At 39.5% G+C, this 22,892-nt stretch overlaps 1 protein-coding gene across 3 annotated transcripts in view; it reads right to left on the reverse strand.

The window, feature by feature from the left end:
• The window catches only part of EPB41L4A (erythrocyte membrane protein band 4.1 like 4A), a 258,448-nt gene that overhangs the window by 134,404 nt on the left and 101,152 nt on the right, over nucleotides 1-22,892 (reverse strand). For all 3 annotated transcript variants that reach the window (XM_047729879.1, XM_047729878.1, XM_047729877.1), the window contains exon 3: nucleotides 15,273-15,377. In XM_047729879.1, the coding sequence (XP_047585835.1) occupies nucleotides 15,273-15,377 (105 nt within the window). The remainder of the gene's footprint in view (nucleotides 1-15,272; nucleotides 15,378-22,892) is intronic.

Here is a 22,892-nt window from a genome sequence, read left to right on the forward strand (position 1 = left end):
GAGCGAGCAGGGGTAGGGGGGCAGGGGCGGGGCTAAAGGAGAGAAGCAAATTCCCTGTTGAGCAGGGAGCTGGATGTGGGCTGGATCCCAGGACCCCAGGATCATGACCCGAGTGCCAAGGGCACATGCTTAACCTCCACCCAGGTGCCCCCCTACCTGATATTTGAACATATATGTACGGTCTGGAATACCAGCTCCCTGAGACAGAGACTCTTGTCTCTTGCTGATCACTGTACTCTAGTTCCTCAGACACAGTGGTCACCCTGTAAATATTTGCTGCATGACTGAAATGGAGATGAGAAACAGCAAATATTCTTCTTTCCTCACAGTCCTGAGTCAGGGATGCTGATGAGAATAAGGATATAACATTAAAGAATTTTAAACAAGAAATTCCCTCAATACTAATCCTCTATAAAATACCCTACAAACCCCCAAAGGGATGCATGTCTTTTTTTTTTTTTTTTTTTTTTTGGGGATGCATGTCTTTTTGTTGTTTGTTTGTTTTTGAGAGAGCGCCCGCATGTGAGAAGGGGGAGTGGCAAAGGGAGATGGAGAGAGAGAATCTTTGAAGCAGGCTCCATACCCAGAATGGAGCCCAACACAGGGCTCGATCTCATGACCATGAGCTAAGCCAAAATCAAGAGTCAGACGCTTAACCAACTGAGCCACCCAGGTGTCCCCTGATACGTATCTTATAAGAAAAAAACATTAAGCTTCTATATATCATTAGCTTTTAAAGGGCCTATTTTTATTAACTCAAAAAAAAGCAACTTGCACAGCAAAACTCACAGTCCAAGAGGGAAAGTGGGTATGTCTAGCCTTCTGCCTGTCCCAAAATCACCTGCCTGACTTTGCTCAAGTACAGGGCACCTCTTTCACTGGACTCAGTCACACAAAAGACAGACAACCTAGTTACTTTAGCTTTGAGAGCAGGCAACAGATTTGAAACTTCATAAAATGTAAGACAAAATAATGGAAGAATAATACACAAAATACATTTTATCAAGTAGGCTAACATACCAATCAAATCTTTTTATATTCATGGAGAAAATCCTCTTAAGATTCAGAATAAAGTCAAGTCAAGGTCAGCTTATCACAGGTTTGTATCACAACTCTAAATTAAAAAAAAAACTAGCTTCCAATGATAATCAAGAAAATGTCTAGAATCATTAACTCTAAAACCACTGCTTTCTCATTAGCCAATCAATCAACTGTCTGAAATTCCATCCTGCGTAGTTTATTTTGATTTAACCAGGGAGAAGAACAGTCTAACTTAATAAAAGATTTTAGTAAAGAAATCAGCAATATTCCCATCACACACTTGCACAACTAAGAAGATGTGGGTCACAGGAAGCCTGTTTCATTGATGAAACTACTTAGTATATCCACATAGCCACATACTTTATTTTGCATACAAGCATCTATATGTACATATACATATATACATATGTGTGTGTGTGTGTGTGTGTGTATTTTTAATGCTGTGGTTCCTATGATTTCTGATAGTTTTGTTTTAACGTACTTTGTACCTTTATCATTTTCAACTGTTCCTCCTTTTATTCTATTTTTTGGTAAAAAAAAAAAAAAAGAAAATTGGGGGGGACTAGGTGCCATTAATGAAGAAAGAATTTTCTATACAAGACAGAATTCAATTCCTCACATCCCTAAACCTGGTAAACAACAAATTTATGAAAACTATGGGATAAAATATTCTAGTATACGTGACCCATGGAAGACACATTCATGTCTACTGTAATCAACTATTTAAGAGAAGGGGGAAAAAAAAAGGAAGAGAATTAAGTTCAGGATGCACCAGGAAGCTGACTCTAGACAAAGCTAGGTCCTTCAAAAGCAATTCTGAAACCATGTCAACATCAACACAGACAACAAAGAAAGTGAAGAACAAGGGAAGCGTGTTCTGCTTCTCCCCAGGTGCTACACACTGGAGTTGTACAGATACACTGAGGAAAGCAGGCTACACCAAGCAGCTGGCGGGTCAGCAGCCTCACTCTCCCCAGTTCCCGGGGTTCTTTCAAGCATGTCGGCTCCTGAATTCTCAGGATGTGTCACATGACTGTACTCAGATGAGATCAGATCCACTCTCAACAGAAAATAAACCCGGAAAAACATCTTTTCCTTTCTAAATAGAAACTGTTCATCAACTGAAAAAAAAAAAAAATAGAAAAAGCTACTGTTTTGTTAGAAATATTGTTTATTGGGGGCAGAGTTTTTTAAACTGTGGGGCCCACAACCATACAGCTCCCAGTGACATGACTTGAACTCAGATTCCCCCCCACCCAGATCACACAACCTATTACTACAGAATAATATTCTGAACAGCACCCAGCAGCTGCCAGCACGCTCGTATCAGCTATCCGTGGCTCCTTATGATCCCACGCATGTCCCACCTAACTGCCTAACATCTCAGTTAAGCTTTTGTTTTTTTAATATGGATGAAATCTGGATAAAATGAACAACAAAAGTCTTTCACAAAAGCAGCAAGGCAATAAATTCAAAGAACAGCAGACCAAGGAGATAGGAGACAGACACAGAAAGGCAAGACGGGGAGGTACTGTCATGGCCTCACCTCCATGTGCCTGGGCCACAGTCTAGGTGAGAGCTCTTTTGTTCACTAATACCACAGATCACTCAGCTGCCAGTGGCAGAAGGTGCTAACAGAATGAGGCATAGGACATCACCTCTCTCAAGTAGAATCCCATCAAGTGGGATTTTTTTTTCAAAAGATGTATTCATTTGAGAGAAAGAGGAAGAAGGACGGAATCCTCAAGCAGACTCCTCACTGAGTGTGGAGCCCAACTAGGGGCTTGATCCCAGGACCCTGAGATCATGACCTGAACAAAAATCAAGAGTCCGATGCTTAACAGACTGAGCCCCCAGGTGCCCCATGTGGGGGATATTACTGAAGCGGCATATATAATGCGATATTTGTAATGTGAGACAGGAATAAGACTAGGTGGTTTCTGAAAAGTAAGGGGAAAGCTTTGGGAAGGAAGGGACACCAGAGACAAGTCCACTGGGATGGTAAGGAAGAGCAGGATTTTGCCAGGTAAAACAAAGAGGGGAAGAACACAAGCAGAGTGTTCAGGCTGGGCAAGGAGCTCACTCCGTTCTCTGGCGCACGTGTGTGGGGAGGGAGTGGCCGGTAGTTCTTGGGCAGTTGTACAGATACCTGTGGTTTGGGGCAGGATTGGGGCAGGGGTAGAGAGAGGAGCCACACTGCAGAAGAAGAAGCTCAAAAGCAACCAAGGGCCACATACCTTGTAACCCATTTTAAGAAATTCCAGAATTTTCAGGGCACCTGGGGGGAACAGTTGGTTAAGTGGCCGACTCTTGGTTTTGACTCAGGTGGTGATTTGAGGGCTGGGAGATAAACCCTGAGCCAGTCCCTCTCTCTCTGTCCCTCCCCACTCAGCCTGTGCTCAGTCGTGCTCTCTCTCTAAAATAAACATGCTATGGTGAGTGCTATGAAATGTGTAAGCCTGATAATTCACATACCTGTACCTCTGGGGCAAATAAAACATTATATGTTAATAAAAATAAATAAATAAATAAATAAATCTTTAAAAAAAAAAAAAAGAAAAGAAATTCCAGAATTGTTCCTCAGGAATCCGTTAGAAAATTGCAAGCCACAGAGGAGAGACATCATTAAAATTGATGTTCTGAAAGAAGACTGCATCTACAGTGGGGCAAACACTGCAGGCAGCGTGAGCCAAGCCAGGAAGACAGGTTGGAAAGCTTTTACAGAAATGCAAGCTCATGTGCTGAATTCTAGAGATTCTAGAACTAGAATTCAGAGATGGAGGTGGATTCTGGAGAGGCTGAGAGGTGACCATAAATCCTGTTCACTACTGTCATCCTGGCATAGGTGTCACTGTGGCCCTTTCCACTCTCCAAAGCATCCTGGCTTGGGTGGTCAGCTATACAGTCACTCTGTTAAGCAGCAGAATGGAAAGGGCCTGGGGACTGGTTAGTCATGAGGGGAGGCAGCGATGACAAGGTGTGGATCCAGGCACCTCAGGGAATCACATATAAGGATTTCCCAAAGGGAAACAGGTAACAGGTAGTTATGAGGCGCTGAATTCCCAGACCCTCAGCTTCCATATACACTCCTTCCTGGGACTGATCTACCTAAGAACAGGCCTAAGACTGAGCTGCCATTCTAGTTCTCCCTTTCACTGCATTCCCTTTGCACAGTCCACCCCTTCCCAATTTAAAGCAGAAACACACCCAGCTCTCACCTATTTCAATCTCTCCATGGTGCATTGCCCCAGGGCATGAAAAATCCCAGGAGAACAAACATGGCAACATTTTTAAATACCAGTATTAGCAAAGCTGACTTTAATAAAGATACTATAAATTATGCGTTTTCCTACAGTATACCTATTTCTTGTAAGCACTAAGCGAGGTGACAGAAGCATGGTACTTTGGTCTGCAGTTGAGTTGCCTGATTGTCAGATATGGAGTAGGGGCAGCAGAGGAAATGATGATTTTTGTTTAATTATCTAGCAATTTCCACCTTCCAACTATTATACAAGACTCATGAAGATCCCCATAAGAATAAAACAAAGACTTGGAAAGCCTGCCTCATCTAAGTGACAAAACACTGTCTCTCATCTGTCTACCCATCTCAAATAAAATTCAAAAGCAAAACGCTTTTCTAGAACACGTTAACATTTTTATTTAAATTGACAAAAGACAGAAGGCAACTGGTTTGGCTGGGTGGTTTGGCAATGACTAGCTTTACCAAAGAATTCTATGTTGGATGTTTTCCATAAACTGAATGAAATAAATCTGCAGCTTCAAGACTCTGATGAAAATATAAAGTACATAATTAGATAAAGGCATTTTATCAAAAATCTTGCATTGGCAAATGTGCATTAAAATTAGCAATTTTTAATTTTCCTAATCCTTTCCAACTAAACTGGATGAAATCTGGCACCTCCAAGTAAAAGAGGGAAAAAAAAACATAGCTAACACTCTTTTGATAAATCATGGTAAAGCATTTTTTAATACACTTCCCAGAAATTATAAAATTGAATTACTATAACGATCAACAAATTGTAAGTCAAGTGAATTCGCTGCTTTCAACTAAACTGAAAGAGAACCCAAAGAGGGGTCTGAGAAATCACAGCTCACAGGAACATCATGAGATTTTTGGCATGTAAGTCAGGAGTTCAAGGAAATAAAGAAATTGAATAAAATCCCTTTCTTTTCTATCTTCCTTTTGTAGCAGACAAGGTTGCTCAAGAGTGCATATTTTTCAAAAAACAAAAATAAAAATAAAATAAAATTGTTGAGTCCCAGATCACTCCAGGAATAATCAACCAGGGGTGCATGGACTAATCAAGAAGAAAAAAACAAATCCATTTCATTAAGAGAAGCATCTCCAATAAATGTTCACTTTTTATTTTTAGTCATTACTAGAATGCATATTTTGCTTTTAATTATATAATGATAACCATGGTAATAAAAACTACTATTATGGCTCAGTAACAATTATAGCCTGAAGGTCTCATGAAGTACACTTTTAAAATTTCAATGTGTATGTAAGATACTGTTATGGATAAATATATTTTATTAATAGAAATATAGGAAGAAAATTCTAGGGAGAGAGTGAAAAAGAATTCCAGTTTAAGGAGATAAAAGGAATAAAGAAAAATTTCTGACTTCTGATGAAGAGCTTGTTCACATCTATTTTTTTAAAGGCTGGTGTGTACAAAATTGCTATGCTATATAGATTCACTGGATACACTTAAGAGTAATGTGACATCTGGGCTGAAGCCTTTATTTGTTGGTACAAGACTCGAGTGCTCTTCCTGCCTCAGTCATAGAAGACCATACAGAAAAAGGGGTCAGAAACTGAAAGTACTGTGGAATGCTGAGTGCCCTACATGGAGAGCAGATGTTCTGTGGAGAGTCCCACTGTCCTGCAATGGACTTGATGGATATGAGAAATAAACGTTTGTTAAACCAAAAAAATTTAAAAAGTAATGTGATGGATTTTTACAATGTCAGTATTTATAAACCCCAAATTTGCATCTATTTAAACTTATGATCCAATGTTTATTCTTTTTTTTTTTTTTAAGATTTTATTTATTTGTCAGAGAGAGGGAGAGAGAGCAAGCACAGGCAGACAGAATGGCAGGCAGAGGCAGAGGGAGAAGCAGGCTCCCTGATGAGCAAGGAGCCCGATGTGGGACTCGATCCCAGGACGCTGGGATCATGACCTGAGCCGAAGGCAGCTGCTTAACCAACTGAGCCACCCAGGCGTCCCTCCAATGTTTATTCTTGACCTAAAATTCTCAACACAAGTACATAGTTTTTTTAAAAAAAAAAACTCTGGAAAAGCACTACTTTCAAGACAATTCTTTTAATAAGAACAGGTCCGCAGGGTGAGATGGTAACTTCAGGTTTGAACATGTTGCATTTGTGGGTACCACCTGAGGGACATCCAAGTACTGAGTAAGAGCTGACATTACTATTACACTTACCACCAGTTTGCAGCACAGTTTCACGTGTTTTCTATAGACTCCTTTAATCCTTACTACCACCCTTCGAACTTGGTACTATTAATATCACCACTTTATAAATGGGGATACTGAGGCACAGAGAAGTTAGGAGACTCACCCCATGCCACACAGCTCTCCCAAGGAGTATGTATGAATCCAGACAGACTGGATGAAAAGCCTGTATTCTTTACACAATACAATGCCTCATGAGATGTCTGGGTTGGTCAATATGTCAAAAGTCCTTTGAGGATCATTTGGGCCTTAGATAGAAATTTAAACCATGGAGCAGATGAGATTAAGTATAAAGAATGACATATTTAACAGCAGGAAAATGAGAGCCTCCGGGCTAGGGGTCTCTATGAAGGTGCTTCTGGCATTCCATGCCAGGCCCCTGGACTCCTGAAAAGCCTCCAGCCATAGTTTCTCAAGGTTTGTTTTTTTTTATCCCAGGTACCACTGATGTGTTGTTGTCAGTCCTCGCAGGCTGCTGTACTGTTTATGATACTCTTTCTAAAGTCAGATGTGTACTGAAGAAAATCTTTCTGCTTCCTGATCTTTGCCCTCTATTTCCCTACCAGATGCTTGAAGACATTTCAGATAGTACAAGGTTTTTTTCCCACAATGTTATTGACATAATTGGCATATAACATTATATTAGTCTAAGGTATTCAATATAATGATTTGATACACATATTGTGAAATGATCACAGTAAGTCAACAACCATCACCCTATTTTCTTATGATAAGAACTTTTAAGAGCCACTGTCCTAGCAACTTTCAAATATACAATATTATTAAATATAGTCACCATGCTGTACATTAATCCCCAGAACTCATAACTTAAGTTTTCACCTTTTGACCACCTTAACCCATTCCACTCCCCCACACCCCTGGAACCCACCAGTCTGTTCTCTGTATCTATGAGCTTGGATTTTGTTTCTGTTTTCTATTTTTATGTTATTTTTTAAAAGATTTTATTTATTTATTTATCTATCTATTTATTTATCTATTTATCTATCTATTTATCTATCTATCTATCTATCTATCTATTTATTTATTTATTTGAAAGAGAGAGGCCAAGGGAGGGGAGAGGAAAAGAGAAAATTGTCAAGCAGACTCCCTGCTGAGTATGGAGCCTGATGTGAGTAGCACTCTGAGATCATGACCAGAGCATCAGAGGCTTAACTGACTGAGCCACCCAGGTGCCCCTCTGTGTTTTAGATTCCGCATGTAAGGAAGATCATACAGTGTTTGCCTTCTTCTACCTTATTTCACTTGGCATAATGTACTCAAGGGCCATCCATGTTGTCACAAACAGTAATTCCTTATTTTTACAGCTATACAATATTCAATTTTATATACATATTATATAATCAATAAATACTATACATCTATACGTAGATATAAATATATGCACTCACATTTTAACCGTTCATCCACTGATAGACACTTGAATTGTTTCCATGTCTTGACTATAAAAGTTTTAATCTGTAATAGTCCAGCATGACCAACTTCCTGTCTTTCTTTGCAACAAACAATCACATCTTATCAGTCATTATGGATATTTGTCAGAACATAAAGTTATAGAAAGTAAATTTCACGCTGCAAAATACAGTAAATCAATATGCAAAGAACACCATTTATACATGGCAGAGCCTGTCTGCTGGTGCTCAGTGAATGGGGATCATTTTTGCTCAGTAATACTCTGAGTATTTGGGAACAGAGAGAAGAATACAAATATATACACGGTTTATTTTATATTATTAGTGAAATTATTTCAGAGACAAATAGTGCCAGAATTAGTCATATAAATAAACAGGTGAGCCTGTAACCAGTTAGAACATTAGAAAATCATTGACAAAATCATACCACCATTTTTAGGAAGAGGCAAAGGAAAAGATCAAGACTGAACAGGAATAATGAGAAGAAAACTTGAAAAGTGGAAAACAGGAGAATGTGTTGTCATAAGAGCAAAACGAGATTTTTTTTTTTTTTTTTTTTTTTTTTAGCAAAATGAAATTTCAAGAAGTGAGTCATTAAGGGTCAATTCAACCTTAAGGTCAAGAAAGATAAAGGCTGAACTATCACTTGTATTTAACAATTACAGACCCAGAGGATAGTTTCAGTGCCTTGATAAGTATCAAAGCTGAACTGTGAGAAGTTTAGGAATGAACAGGATTTTTGAGAAGTAGAGACAATGAACTTAAACAATGCTTCCCAAAAGTTAGGTGTGACAGAGTCAATATGGCCAGAGACAGATGAGTGCCTGGGAGTGGGGGAAGGGTGGTTTTAAATAGTAGAGATGTGAGCAAGCCCAACTCTGAAGGAAAGGAAGCGGGGAGGGGGGGGGGGGGGCGTCTAGAGATACAAAAAAAAAAAAAAAAAAAGGTGATAAGATCCAGGTCTGAGACCCTGGGGCTATTCCATTGTGCAAGAAGGAAGGATGGGAAAGCAGTGACCATGGGTGTGTCTGGAGGATCAAGAAGTTGGGAAGAGACCATCTGATCATTTGTGTTGTCTCAATGAAGCAAAAGAAGAGTTCCCTGGGGGAGGGGGAAGAGGATATTCACAAGCTGGCTCCACCTCTGTGCTACACATCTCCCTCCTTTGACCTTTTAAGTCCTAGGGCAAAAGATCCAACATCTTCTTCTCAAAGCCAGGTTGAATTCCATATTCTGAGAAAAGCTCTATATACTGAACTTCTGCCTTCAAAAGAGTAATTTGTAAACGAGCCCCAAGTTCTCCCATTAAAGTAAGACATGATAATTGTTCATTTTAAAATGAGATTAGGATATCCCATTTCTCCTCATTACCGCTTTCAATATCAATTAGACTCATGTTCAAAAATTTCCAGAGGTCTTAAAGAGTCTGAAACTTACTTGATTTTGTCTCCTCTACCCTCCAGACTGTTTCCTCCTTTCCCTCCTCTACCTTAAAAAAATATCACCAGCAGTATTTTCCTCCATCCTAGCTTCAACGTGAAAGGCTTTCTATAGATCCCACACCTTATAATCTACAAAGAGCGTTCGCATTTTCTCTAATTCCGTCCTGGAACAATCTTGAGAAGTGGCAGGAGGGGAGCATTATTCTTCTCAACATTCAGAAAAATTAAGTAACTTGAACATTCAGCCTCAGACTCGTGTTGTGACTCCAATGGCACTTCTCTGGCTCCACGCCAGCACGTTCCAGTGACAGCAACTTCAGAACACCCAAAAGGTGGCTCAAGTTTCTGCCAACCTCAGAGTAATTTCACATTCATCCAATTACTTAAAGAAGTCTAAACTGTAATTTCAATTCACCTGCCTATCATGAACAGATCTCATCATCCCTCTCTCGTAATAAGGAACCTAACTCATCCTTTAAAAAAAGCAACTAATATTGCTCGCTGACATCTGGGGACGCACATGCCACCCTAATCATGGAAAAATCCTGATTATCTACAGGAGGATGTATATTATTATTACCCAGGGGAAATAACCCTCTTTCAGGTTTCTTCCTAATTGGTAAATCGAAACAAGAAAGCCCTTATATTTCCACTAAGCAAGCAAAAATAAAATGCTTCCCACTGTAACCAGGTGTATTAGTTTCTTTTTGCAGCTGTAACAAATTACCATAATCTGGGCCTAAAACAACAGAAATTTATCATCTTACAATTCTGAAGTTCAGAAGTCCAAGATGGTCTCTCTGGGTACAATAGACTGAATGTTTGTGCTCTTCCCCACCAAATTCATATGTTGAAACCCTAATCCTAATCCAAATACCTAGTATGTTGGAATTTGGAGGTGTGGCCTTTGAGAGGTAACTATGTCACAAGGGTAGAGTCTTCATGAATGGAATTAATGCCCTTACAAGAAGAGATCATAGAGCTAACTCCCTCCCTTTCTGCCATGTGACATTACGAGGAGAATTGGATTGTCCACAGCCTTGGGAAGAGGGCTCTCACCCAATCATGTGGGCACTCTAATCTCAGGTCTCCAGCCTCCAAGGTATGATAAATCAATCTTTCTTGTTCATGTCACCCAGTCTATGGTGATTTGTTACAGCAGCCCAAACACTGGGTTGTGTTTCTTCTAGAAGCTCCAGGACACAATCTACTTCCTTTTCTCTTCTGGCTTCTAGAGGCTGCCTTCATCCTCTAGATCAAGGCCCCCTTCCAGATATCACATGATTTTGACCTCTGCCTCCACTGTTACATTTCCTTCTCTCTGATTCTCCTGCCTTCCTCTGTCATGTATAAGGAGACTTCTAATTACATTGACTCTGCTTCAGTAATTTAGGATGATCCCTCTATACAAGATCCTTAACTTAATCACGCCTGCCAAGTCCCTTCTGCCATGTAAGGTGACGTTCACAGGTCCTGGGGATTAGGATGCTAAGCCAAGAGAAGGCTGGGAACCCATTCAAGGCAAAGACACACCAATGTGAGCTGCTGAGCCAGACACCACATGCAGAGAATGAGAAGGTGAGCTAGCCATGAAATCAATGACAGGCACTCCTCGAACATACTAGAGAGAGCTAACTTCTTTGGAAGTTCTGCTGTTCTAGATCAATGGTGAGTACTTAAGAGAATTTTAAATATTTATAACTAGTAAGTGGTAGGGTCCTTCAATAAATCTGGGTTTTTCTGACTCTCATGTGTGTTCTTGTAATCCCTCTCATCTACCGTAAACCGAGGCTGGGAATTTTCTGTTCAATTGAACCAAGGCCCTGGGTGGGGGGAGGGAAGAGCTATATCCCCTGCACAGACCAGCCTGGATCAAGAAAGAAGCTGGATGACACAGGCCAAAGCAGAGCAGAAAGTAGGTTGTATGCCCAGGCTAAGTGCTCTTCCCCGTGTTTTAGGAAAAGGAACCCCAAGTATGTGAATCCCACTGGGCATCTTTAAGGGACTGTTTTCTACAATTAAGCCTAAATTAACACAGCCAGCATTGGGTTAATTCAGTCTCAGTAAGCATGTCTTCAGGAAGGAATGTTTTTACTTCCTAGAGGTCCTTTTACAAACCTTACCTGAAAAGTGAAGCAATTACGGTGCCCAGAGCGTTCCAAATCGAATCAACTGCACTCTTTGGAGAGCGGTTTGCTTTACCAAGGTTTAGCTCTGCCTAGCTGTTACTCTGTACACATAGGTAACACCTAACTCAATGCATTTGTTGCAGGAATTTCCCAGGACTTGGTTTTATGAAATATAGTTTGATAGAACTTGCATGTTTAATATTCCACGCAGCAAATTCCCTTTCCCCAGAATTCCTGAGACTATGTGAAAAACAGAGGAAGCTCTAGCACAGGGCCTGCCCATATTAGGTCTTCTTTGTGTTGTTACTGAAAGACCACATGAAGGCATACATACACAAAGGCCTAAATAAACTCTCTTGCCCCAGGTCAATCTGAGAAGTCTGTTTGTTGGAAAATACTATTTAACTCCTCTCAACAAACCCTAGGTATGTAAATTGCACAGAAAGAGAATTCCTTAGTATCCTCAGTCTGCACAACCGTTCCATCTTACATGCATTCAAGTCAGGATGTTATAGTAGTTGACATTCTTGGAGATGTGAAGACTTGGCTTTGAATTCTGATCTAATACTTGATGGCTACAGGAGCTTGGGAAGTGGCTTAACCTTTTCAGTGTTGTTTCTTCATTTCTGATGGTAGGATAATAATATTGAGCTTGCACAGCTGTTTTGAGCATGTAATGACAACATATGGAAAATGTTCCACAGTTTCTGGTGCACTAATGACAAGGATGGTGATGGATGGTGGTGATGACGACATGTCTAGATCCAGCCTCTGGGTTACCCTGCTCCTCCAGGACAGACAAGTTCCCTGCTATGTGAAGTCCATGCGTCCCCAGGGACATGCTCTCCCAGTCCACCCCCACCCAGTTTAGGCATGGCCCCAAGGCATGATCCTCTGTCAAGGGGAGGGAGGGAGGGAGTCTAGGGCTCCTCACTGAGGTATGTGAGTCACCTCTTCTTAATCTTCATCTTTCTTCCCTTTTACCCCCAGCTCCTTCTCCCACTTTCTTTCTTTATTTGCCTCAAGAGTTGACCTAAGAAGTCCCTCTTAGGGCCTCAAAATCTTTTCCATGTGGATCTTACTTATTTTGAAGATTGTTACAAAGCATTCCCTCTTAAAAGTAAATATTTTGGTGGAAAAAAAGTAAATATTTTGATGCAGAAAAAGAAAAGCAATACACAAAATCCAATCTAATGGATTATAATTCAGGTAAATTCCTAGAAATCATTAAAGATAAAATTTTTTCCATTTTTTGTGTCCTGTGCCATTCTAACGTAGAGTTAGTCTTTAAATGTTTGCCTTAAGTAAGTAAGGTCTATGTAGACCTGCTCCTACTAACACAGAAGACACAGAAATAGGAATTTCCCTAGAAATAAAGTTGAGCCTTGGGTGGGTGCCTGGAATGAAGAACCCACCAGAGCTACTGCCCCAAGAGAAATCCTTTGTTCTGCCTCAATACCCAAGAGAAGCAAATCAGTAATGGAATCACATTTTCTACCTAGATACACTATCAGCCCTCCAGTATACTTTGATGAAACCATTATCTAAAGGAGTGGTAAATTTTCATAACCTCCTTATAGTTTCCTACAATTAAAAATACATGTAAGATAATCAGACCATACACTTGAGCATGAAAAGACTAAGGAATGTTTATTAATCACCTCTATTTTATCTTCATTCACTAGAAATAACTAAATTCAGGGGGCAAAAAGATGTTTTCTTCATGTGATTTACATACCTGGTGTTCTTACAGTATCAAAAAAAAAAAAAAACCCAAACATGACTTAAGAGCTTTCTCCTTCTAACTGTAATGTGGTTACTTCCAAAACCTTCATTGCAAACACACCACAAATGCAGACCCTTAAGAATAAGGTTAAGAGAAAAAAAATTTTTTTGGTTTTAATATAAACCCTAGAAAACTCTGAATCAATACCAACTGCTAATTCTTTTTGTAATGATACAGGCCATTGTTTGAAATTCTCTGGCAGGGCGCCTGGGTGGCTCAGTTGAGATTGTCTGACTTTTCATATATTTTCTTCCTTTGCAAATTTTCAAAAAAAAAAAAAAAGAGAGAGATAAGGTCTATATAATTTTAGCAAGACAGTCAATCTTTCCAGGAGAAGTCTGACATACTCGATAAGACCAGGAAACAGTAATTTTCTCTACTAAGAAAAATGTTCTTTCAAAATATGAATGTAATGCAAGATAGCTTCTAGAGCCTTCAATTTAATCTTTCAATGTAGATTTACAGTTCTGCAGTATTCACTTATGGCCCATACAGGGAACCCCAGAAGATGTCCATTTCCCTTTCTTTGAAGTGTGCCTTAATGACCGTTTGCCTTTAGAAAGCTACTCCTTTCTAGGTAAAGCTAACCAACACACCCAATTTTTTATTCCTGCTTTGTGAAATCCTCCTGTGAAACAAAACGGATTATGAAACTAGCTCAGGAAAAATCACAAGTTATCACCATCAATAGCATTCCAGTTGTCTCTCTCTTCTCATCCTAGCACATTCCTGTGACCGGGACAGAAAAAGCCCACTCAGACAATCATATGCCTCACTGAATAGATCCCAGATGATCCACTGGAGGCTGGGAGAAATAACTGATGAAGGAAGAAGCGGAAATCTTTCTTCCAAAAGGAGTTGAGTAACATGAAAAATAAAAGTCAAATGGGACTTTTAAGGTAAGCATATAAGCACTCTGCATAATAAGACTGTGTCTGAGGTTAAGACCCTTCTTAGACTAAAATAAAAGGCACTAATGAATAATATCCTTTCATACCCCAAACAACCACCTCCAAAGTCTTTTTCCTCTGCTCACCACCCAAGAAATAGCTTTTCAACCTTATAACCATATAGGATCTACCCTAACCAATGTAGTGAGTTGCTTCACTAAGAAACTTTCCACCAATCAACCAGCTAGGAAGATGTTAGACCTTCATGAAGACTGACCCCAGACACCAAAAGTTTGGTTGCCTTTATTACTTACTCCATCAAGCTCATGAGTGGAAACTCCTACTTATTTCTTTTGTAATTACTCTCCCAACTTCTAAAGCTTAGATAAGCACCTTTTCACACTGTATTTTTTCTCTTTAACCATTTATTTTCTTTTTTTTTTTTAAAGATAGATTTATTTATTTATTTATTTATTTGTCAGAGACAGAGGGAGAGAGAGTGAGCGAGCACAGGCAGACAGAGAGGCAGGCAGAGTCAGAGGGAGAAGCAGGCTCCCTGCCGAGCAAGGAGCCCGATGTGGGACTCGATCCCAGGACGCTGGGATCATGACCTGAGCCGAAGGCAGCCGCTTAACCAACTGAGCCACCCAGGCGTCCCAACCATTTATTTTCTTAAAAGGCAGTAAGTTGTATCTGTCCCTTCAGAAGACTAGCCACTCGCCTCCTAACACATTACCTGGCTTACTTAGTTCTCCTAACAGTATACATGAAAAGTACTCTCTATGATACGGCTGTAAAAATGTAAACCAGCGAAGTCTTCTGCAAAGAGGAGTACACACATAAGTTGTAAATCCTGCCACTCTATATAGATCTTTGGCAGAAGAGGAAAAAAAAAAAAAAAGCTAAACATTTTAGCAAGGAAAAACATGTTTGAGGCTTTCAAAGTCATTTTCGGTTACAAAGAAACTACCTACTTAAAACCACATCAGCAAAGGCCAGAGAGAGAGTGAACTTTATAACCAGAAAAATTGAATACGAAGTCATTGTACTCACTGTCTGATGGCTTCTGTCACAGTAACGCAGCCCAAAATAATCTATCTCCACGAGGTTTATGTGACGGAATACGTGGTCAAGGACAACAGAACCTTTTGTTGACTTCTGCAAAAATAATTCACAGTTTTATTTTTTTAACATGGTGTCTCACCTTTCTCAGTGGGACATAGTCACAGCTCTCATCTTCTCTTAGCTTCGCCCACAATGGAAATGATTTTATTAGCCCATGGTTCCCTCTTTGAGTGTTGCCTCAATTACAAAAAAAAGCAGCGTTGCAAGTGAAATGTATTAAAGAAATTCCTTTGAAAAAAACATTTTTAAATTGTAGTGGGTTTTTAATTAATATAAGTTTCTTTTCTTAGGGGATTGTAAATTGTCTTCCGGACAAAATTCTTATCTTAATAAAGATAATCTTTTATGTGAAGAGCATCTGATGAATTCATCAAAAACCACTCGTGTTGGTTAAAATCCCACAGTTCTTTCACTTGAAAAAGCAATTTTCACCTACAGCGTTACTATCACAACACAGAAGATACACAGAATTAAAAAAACAATAGCCAAAGCTTTTATTTTCAGTCCTCAACTAATAAATCCACAGATTAAAGCTGCCCAAGTTAATGTTCTGAAAAGCCCTTGTGAAGAAATTTTACTTTATCTCTTTCACATAAGCAGAGATGTAAAGAGAACATTTCCCCTGCTTTCTAGGATCTAATATATTAGATCTAATATATTAATTACCAATTATCACATAGCTGAAGATAAACATTTAATCAGCAAGCACTACTTCACATATCATATTAATCTTGAAAACAATCCATTTTAGAGGTCCACTGATACAGACTTTTCCTTTCTCTTGCCCCACCCAGGCAGGTACGGCAGGGGAGCAGAAGTCCCCAAGAAGTCACACACTGCATTAATGAAGTAGGGCTTCCTTCAGCGGTGGTTTTCCCCAGAGAATTACCATCACTCGTTTACTTGTATATGGAGAGTACTCAGTATTGCACTGCTTTTAGGAAATGAGTTGTGACATAAGGGAGATGTTTTGATTAAATGCATTGTAAAATGGGGCACCTGGGTGGCTCAGTGGGTTAAAGCCTCTGCCTTCGGCTCAGGTCATGATCTCAGGGTCCTGGGATCGAGCCCTGCATCAAGCTCTCTGCTCAGTGGGGAGCCTGCTTCCCCCTCTCCCTCTGCCTGCCTCTTTGCCTACTTGTGATCTCTGTCTGTCAAATAAATAAAATCTATAAATGCATTGTAAAATGGATGAGAGGTGATAAAGACACACACTGAGAGAAGACTGTTCTTGTTACAAATCCCAAAGGTATTTTTGTTTCCTTCTACTAAATTACCTTGCTTAAACTTAATTGGTGTCTTTTTCCAAATCCAGTGGAAAATTCATAAACAAAAACCTTCCGTGATGGGCCTTTGGTTTGGGACATGTTCTATACTAACAATGCCACATCCAGTCAATATTTCTTTGTGCTCATGTACTTACACGTTTAGGTAGGGTAAAAATGTGGAAAGAAAATTACTCTTTCTAAGGATACGTATACTTCAAACTACAACGGGCACTACCAAAAAGACCATTACAATTCACTCAATGAAAGTACATTTCCCCATACCTTTGCCAACAAATTCTCTCGAGCAAAATTTTCCCCATCTGACTGAACAAAAAAGAGAGGAGAAGTTAACTTTTAATTTGCATTTTCCTGACACTTATAAAAGTAGGTGCTCTATCATCTACCTACTAACCAACTGCATTTCTTGGCATTTGGGTTAGGTGTTCTCTGCCTTGAAGATTCGTTCTCTCCTTCTTCCTTTGCTCCAACACCCAAAAATATTCCATTATGTATATATACCACCTCTTCTTTACGCATTCATCTACTGATTGGACACCTGGGCTGATTCCATAGTTTGGCTATTGTAAGTAATGCTGCAATAAACACAGGGGTGCATATATCCCTTTGAATTAGTATTTTTTGCTTCATTGGGTAAATACCCAGTAGTATGATTGCTGGATTGTCAGGTAGCTCTATTTTTAACTTTTTGGGGAAACTTCATATTGTTTTCCACAGTGGCTACACAAGTTTACACTTCCACCAACAATGTAAGAGTGTTCCCCCTCCTCCACATCCTTGCCAACACCTGTTGCTTCTTGTGTTTTCGATTTTAGCCATTCTGACAGGTATGAGGTGATATCTGATTGTAGTTATGATTTATATTCCCTTGATATGTCTGTTGGCCATGCTGTATGTCTTCTTTGGAGAAATGTCTGTTTAGGTCTTCTGCCCATTTTTAAATTAGATTTGCTTTTTTTTTAAGTTGTGTAAGTTCTTTATATATTTTGGATAGTAACCCTTTATCGGGTATGTCATTTGCAAATATCCACTCCCATTCTGTAGGTTGTCTTTTAGTTTGGTTGTTTCCTTCCCTGTACAGGAGCTTTTTATTTTTATATAGTCCCAATAGTTTATTTGTGCTTTTGTTTCCCTTGCCTCAAGAGACATATCTAGAAAGTTGCTATGGCCAATGTCAAAGAGGTTACTGCCTATGTTTTAGGACTCATATTTAGGGTTTGTTGTTGTTGTTGTTGTTTTTAAGATTTTATTTATTTATTTGACAGAGATCCCAAGTAGGCAGAGAGGCAGGCAGAGAGAGAGGGGAAGCAGGCTCCCCGCTGAGCAGAGAGCCCGATGTGGGGCTTGTTCCCAGGACCCCGAGATCATGACCTGAGCTGAAAGCAGAGGCTTAACCCACTGAGTCACCCAAGCGCCACACATTTAGGTTTTTAATCCACTTTCAATTTATGTTTGTATATGGTGTAAGAAAGTGGTCAAGTTTCATTCTTTTGCATGTTGCTGTCCAGTTTTCCCAACACCATTTGTTGAAGAGCCCTTTTTTCCATTGAATATTCTTTCCTGCTTTACTGAATATTAATTGACCATATAATTGTGGGGTTTTTTTCCAGGTTTTCTATTCTATTCTGCTGATTTAGGTATCTACGTGCCAGCACCATACTGTTTTGATAACTACAGCTTTGTAATATAACTTGCGGTCCAGACTGTGATGCCTCCAGCTTTTCTTTGCTTCTTCAAGATTGCTTTGGCTATCCAGGGTCTTTTGTGGTTCCATACAAATTTAGGATTCTTTGTTCTAGTTCTGTGAAAAATGTTATTGGTTATTTTGATAGGGATTGCTTTAAATGTGTGGATTGCTTGGGTAGTATAGACATTTTAATATTTGTTCTTCCACTCCATGAGCACGGAATATCTTTCCATTTCCTTGTGTCACCTTCAATTTCTTTCATCAGTGTTTTATAGTTTTCAGAGTACAGGTCCTTCTCCTTTTTGGTTATTCCTAAGTTTATTCCTAAGTATCTTATTATTTGGGGTGTAATTAAAAACAAAAATGTTTTCTGAATTTCTCTTTCTGCTGCTTCATTATTAGTGCACAGAAATGCAACAGATTTCTGTACACTGATTTGTAACCTCTGACTTTACTGAATTTGTTTATCAGTTCTAGCAGGTTTTTTGGTGGAGTCTTTTGGGTTTTCTATACACAGTGTCAGGTCATCTGCAAATAGTCAAAGTTTTACTTCTTCCTTACCAATTTTGGATGTCTTTTATTTCTGTCTGTTGTCTGACTGCTGTGGCTAGGACTTCCAGGACAATGTTGAATAAAAGAGGTGAGAGTGGACGTCCTTGTCATGTTCCTGACCTTAGGGAAAAAGCTCTCTATTTTTCCCCATTAAGGATGATATTCAGCTTGCTAATTTAATAAATAACTCTATTGGGGTTTTGACTGGAATTAAACTGAACTGATAGACTGGATGACTTGGGGCGTAATGACAGGATATTTACAAACTGAAACATGAGGTTTTCTCCTATGTCCTTCAAGGATGTTTTATCCTTTTTTTCATGTAGGTCTTACAAAATTCTACTCAAACTTTATGGCAGGCAAAATTTACAAAGTGCCCTCTCCCTCAAAATAAATCCTGTTCTAATCCCTAGAGCTGATAAAATGAACTGTCAGTACTATGACTGTGTTATGTTATAGGTCACAGTTAGCCTTAATATCAGGAGATCATTCGAGTGGATCTGACCCAATCACATGGGCCCTAACAAGCAAAACACTTTCTCCATCAACAGAAACAGGCAGAATGTAAGTCAAAGATTTTCAAAGCATAGAAACAACTCCACGGGTCCTTGCCACTTGAAAGATGGAGGGAGCATCTGAGATAGCAATGTTAGCACCCTCAAGGGGCTAGAGTAGACTCCAAGTAAGGAAATGGGAACCTCAGTCCTACAGCCACAAAAACTGGATTTAGCTAACCACCTGAGTTTGGAAGCAGATTCTTCCCCAGAGCCTTCAAAGAAGGACTCTGATAACCAACACCTTGATTTTAGCCTTCTAAGATTAAGCACAGAACCCAGCCATTCTATCCTGGATTTCAGACCTACAGAATGGTAAGATAATAAATAGGGGTAGATAGATTTAAGCTACTAATTCGCAGAAATTTGTTATGCAGCAACAGAAAATTAACATATGCTTATTCATAGCCATTGTATAGTTTTATTGTTGTTTTATCATACTTTCTGATTTCTAACATATTAGCAATTAATTCTTCCACATTGGTCTATTCACAGCCATCTTGCTAAACTTGTATCAGTGAAAAGAATTTGTCTACCAATAGTAAGTTGTTCTAGTTTTTTCTTTTCCAAATTCCTCCTCCATATATTCTTTTCCTTACCGCATTAGTTGGGGCCTCAACCAAAGGATGACTGGTAGTTGTGAGAACATGATCCCAATCTTCTTTGTAACTTTAACGTAATTGCTTCTAAAATTTCATCACTAAGTATACTGGCTGCTCTGTACCTCTTGTATCTACTTTTTATCAAATAGAAGGTTCCTTTTAGTCCTATTTTTTGGTTTTTTTGCTTTTGTTTTGTTTTATTCTGTTTTGATTTTTTAATTAAGAGTGGGTGATAATTTTATCAAGTCATTTATGGGAATCTGAAAGGACAAAAATCATGTACTCATCTATGAGTTAAATTAAAAGACTTTCTAATGTCAAATATTCTTCATGAAGAATTTTCTAGTTTAGTTCTTTCATTCTAGGTATGTACTATCAAACCCCCTCCCTACTTGGAAAGAATCCCCCACCCTGTGCGTCTTCAATAAAGGCAGGAAACAGACTCCATACCCCAACTCCTGGCAGCTGAGCCACAGCACATGACCTGGTTTCAGCCAAGGACTCTGACTTCTGAGCAAGTGTTGCAAAGACAGATGAAGACCTGAGAATTCATTCATGACAATGGCTCCCATTGGTAGGGTGTCCAACAGCAGAGGCACGCAGAGGTGAAATCAAATGGGACAGGGAGCAGTGATGACTGATTCCTAAGCCAGGTTTCCCAGCATCCTTGAGGTACTAAAGGGAAGCAGCCAGGCAATCCACTGGCTTCCCTTCCCTTGCCCCACAGGAACACTAACTGTGTACGTTTGGACCTAAAAGCCATGCCAGGGTCCTTGGTAAAAATCCTAGGAATGCAGAAAATTGGGTCCAATGGTATACTCAAAATATCATGAATACCAACAGTTTATCCTAGGGATGGAAGTACAACAGGCAGATCTCTTGGTTGCCAACAGTAACAGATGACTCTGATGAAGTAACCAAGGAAGTTCACTGAAAGACACTAGTTTTATCTCACAGTCTCTACGGTGCTACCCTGATGGTGGATCTGTATTCTCCTATTCCCAGTTACAGCCACAATCACTAAGCATGGAGCCAACCTTCACCCATCACCACCTCCCTCCTGTGGTTCTGCCCAGGTTTGGGGCTTTAGTTTTCACCTACTATTTACCTAAATGTGAATTCACCTAAATGTGAAATGTTGTTTCACATTTGCCTTTTGCCTCAGGAATTCTTTTTTTTTTTTTTTTTTTTAATAATTTCTGGCTGACTGAGATCCACCTTTCTTACTTTCCAGGCTGCTGTGGGTAACACATGCCTAGCTTTCCTCTTACTTGAAAATACCTCTGGAAGGCTGACATATGAGCCTAGTGTTCCATTTCGATCTAATCCCTCCCCTGGATCCACTTTCCTACCCAGGCACAGACAGGAACAGATAGAGTAACTAGAGCAAGTAGAACCACATAACTCCACCTAATTCCTCTGTCCCAAGCAGATGGAAAAGTGCCTCATGAACAGAAGAGGAATGAATTCTGCTTGAAATTTCAGCACTGAGATGGGGTAGAGTTTTGGGAAAAAAATATAAGTATATATATACATATACATATATATAAATCAAGGGTATCTTTATGAAAAACACTTTATGCCTATAATTCCACAAGAAATGTTAGCTTCTTTATACATATAATCTATTTATAAACAGTAAATAATAGCCTATTCATGAAGAATACACACAAAAGCAAGCTTAGAAAACCAACTTAGCAGTTTGCAAAGTATATGGAAATAGCAGAAGTTTCACACCCAGAAGGAATCACCATTCTCCAAAACTATCACTCCAAAAATACCAGAGCAGAGTCTGTCGATCCTCTACAACAGCTTTTTATTTATATAGAATCTGGTATGGAAAAAAAATTTTTTTTCCAAGATTTTATTTATATAACAGAGAGAGAGAGAGAGATCCCAAGTAGGCAGGGAGGCAGGCAGAGAGAGCGGGGGAAGCAGGCTCCCCACTGAGCAAAGAGCCCAATGCGGGGCTCGATCCCAGGACCCTGAGACCATGACCTGAGCCGAAGGCAGAGGCCTAACCCACTGAGCCACCCAGGTGCCCCAGGTATGGAAAATTCTTTACAAATATCATCCTTTAGCTCCTTGTTATCCTCTATGAAGAAACCACAAGGAAAATATGCAGTGTTCCACAACGAATCCAGATCTGACTTAAGAAAAAACATGGGATCTCATGATTCCCTCAACAGATTTCTGTTATGTTGTATGTCTATACATGAACCTGGAGCAGAGGCAGAGGAACCTCAGAAATACTGTATTTCTGTCCCTACTTCAAGCACATTTGTCAATGAAAACTTCTTCACTTCTCATCTCTCATATTGCACAAGTCTTGGAAACCATGGGCGCCATCAATAAGCTACTGGGGTTGGGGGTACACATCACCAGGCTGCATTTCTGCCAGTCCTGCCCTAACCAGCCCCTTCCAATCACCCTGTCCCCAATTTGTATCCCATTATTTATGCCTCCTACGCTTATGGAAAATTGCACTCTTCACGTGGATTCTTCACAGAGATTGCCTATGGGCTGTATTTTTCAGTTCAGATTGATAGTCTTCAAGTTCAGAGGAACTCATCCTTGAATAAAGAAATGAAGAAGTGACAGAGAATGGACATGAGAGCCAAAGTAAGATTGAGAAGTGTACTAGGCAAGGAACAGGCCAACTGCAGGATATATTACTAGAAAAGGATACTACCATTGAGGATATAATGAAAGAAACATATGACTTCAAATATTTATTGAGTATATTCAAATTGAGTATATTCAAATATTTATTGAGTAGGCACAATTCAAGTATTTGAATTTTACAGTACATATAAGCAAATGATTAATCTCCAGAAGATGGAAAAAGCATGCTAACAAATGCCACA

Source organism: Lutra lutra, chromosome 5, assembly GCF_902655055.1.
Source record: "Lutra lutra chromosome 5, mLutLut1.2, whole genome shotgun sequence".
NCBI classification, from domain to species: Eukaryota; Metazoa; Chordata; class Mammalia; order Carnivora; family Mustelidae; genus Lutra; species Lutra lutra.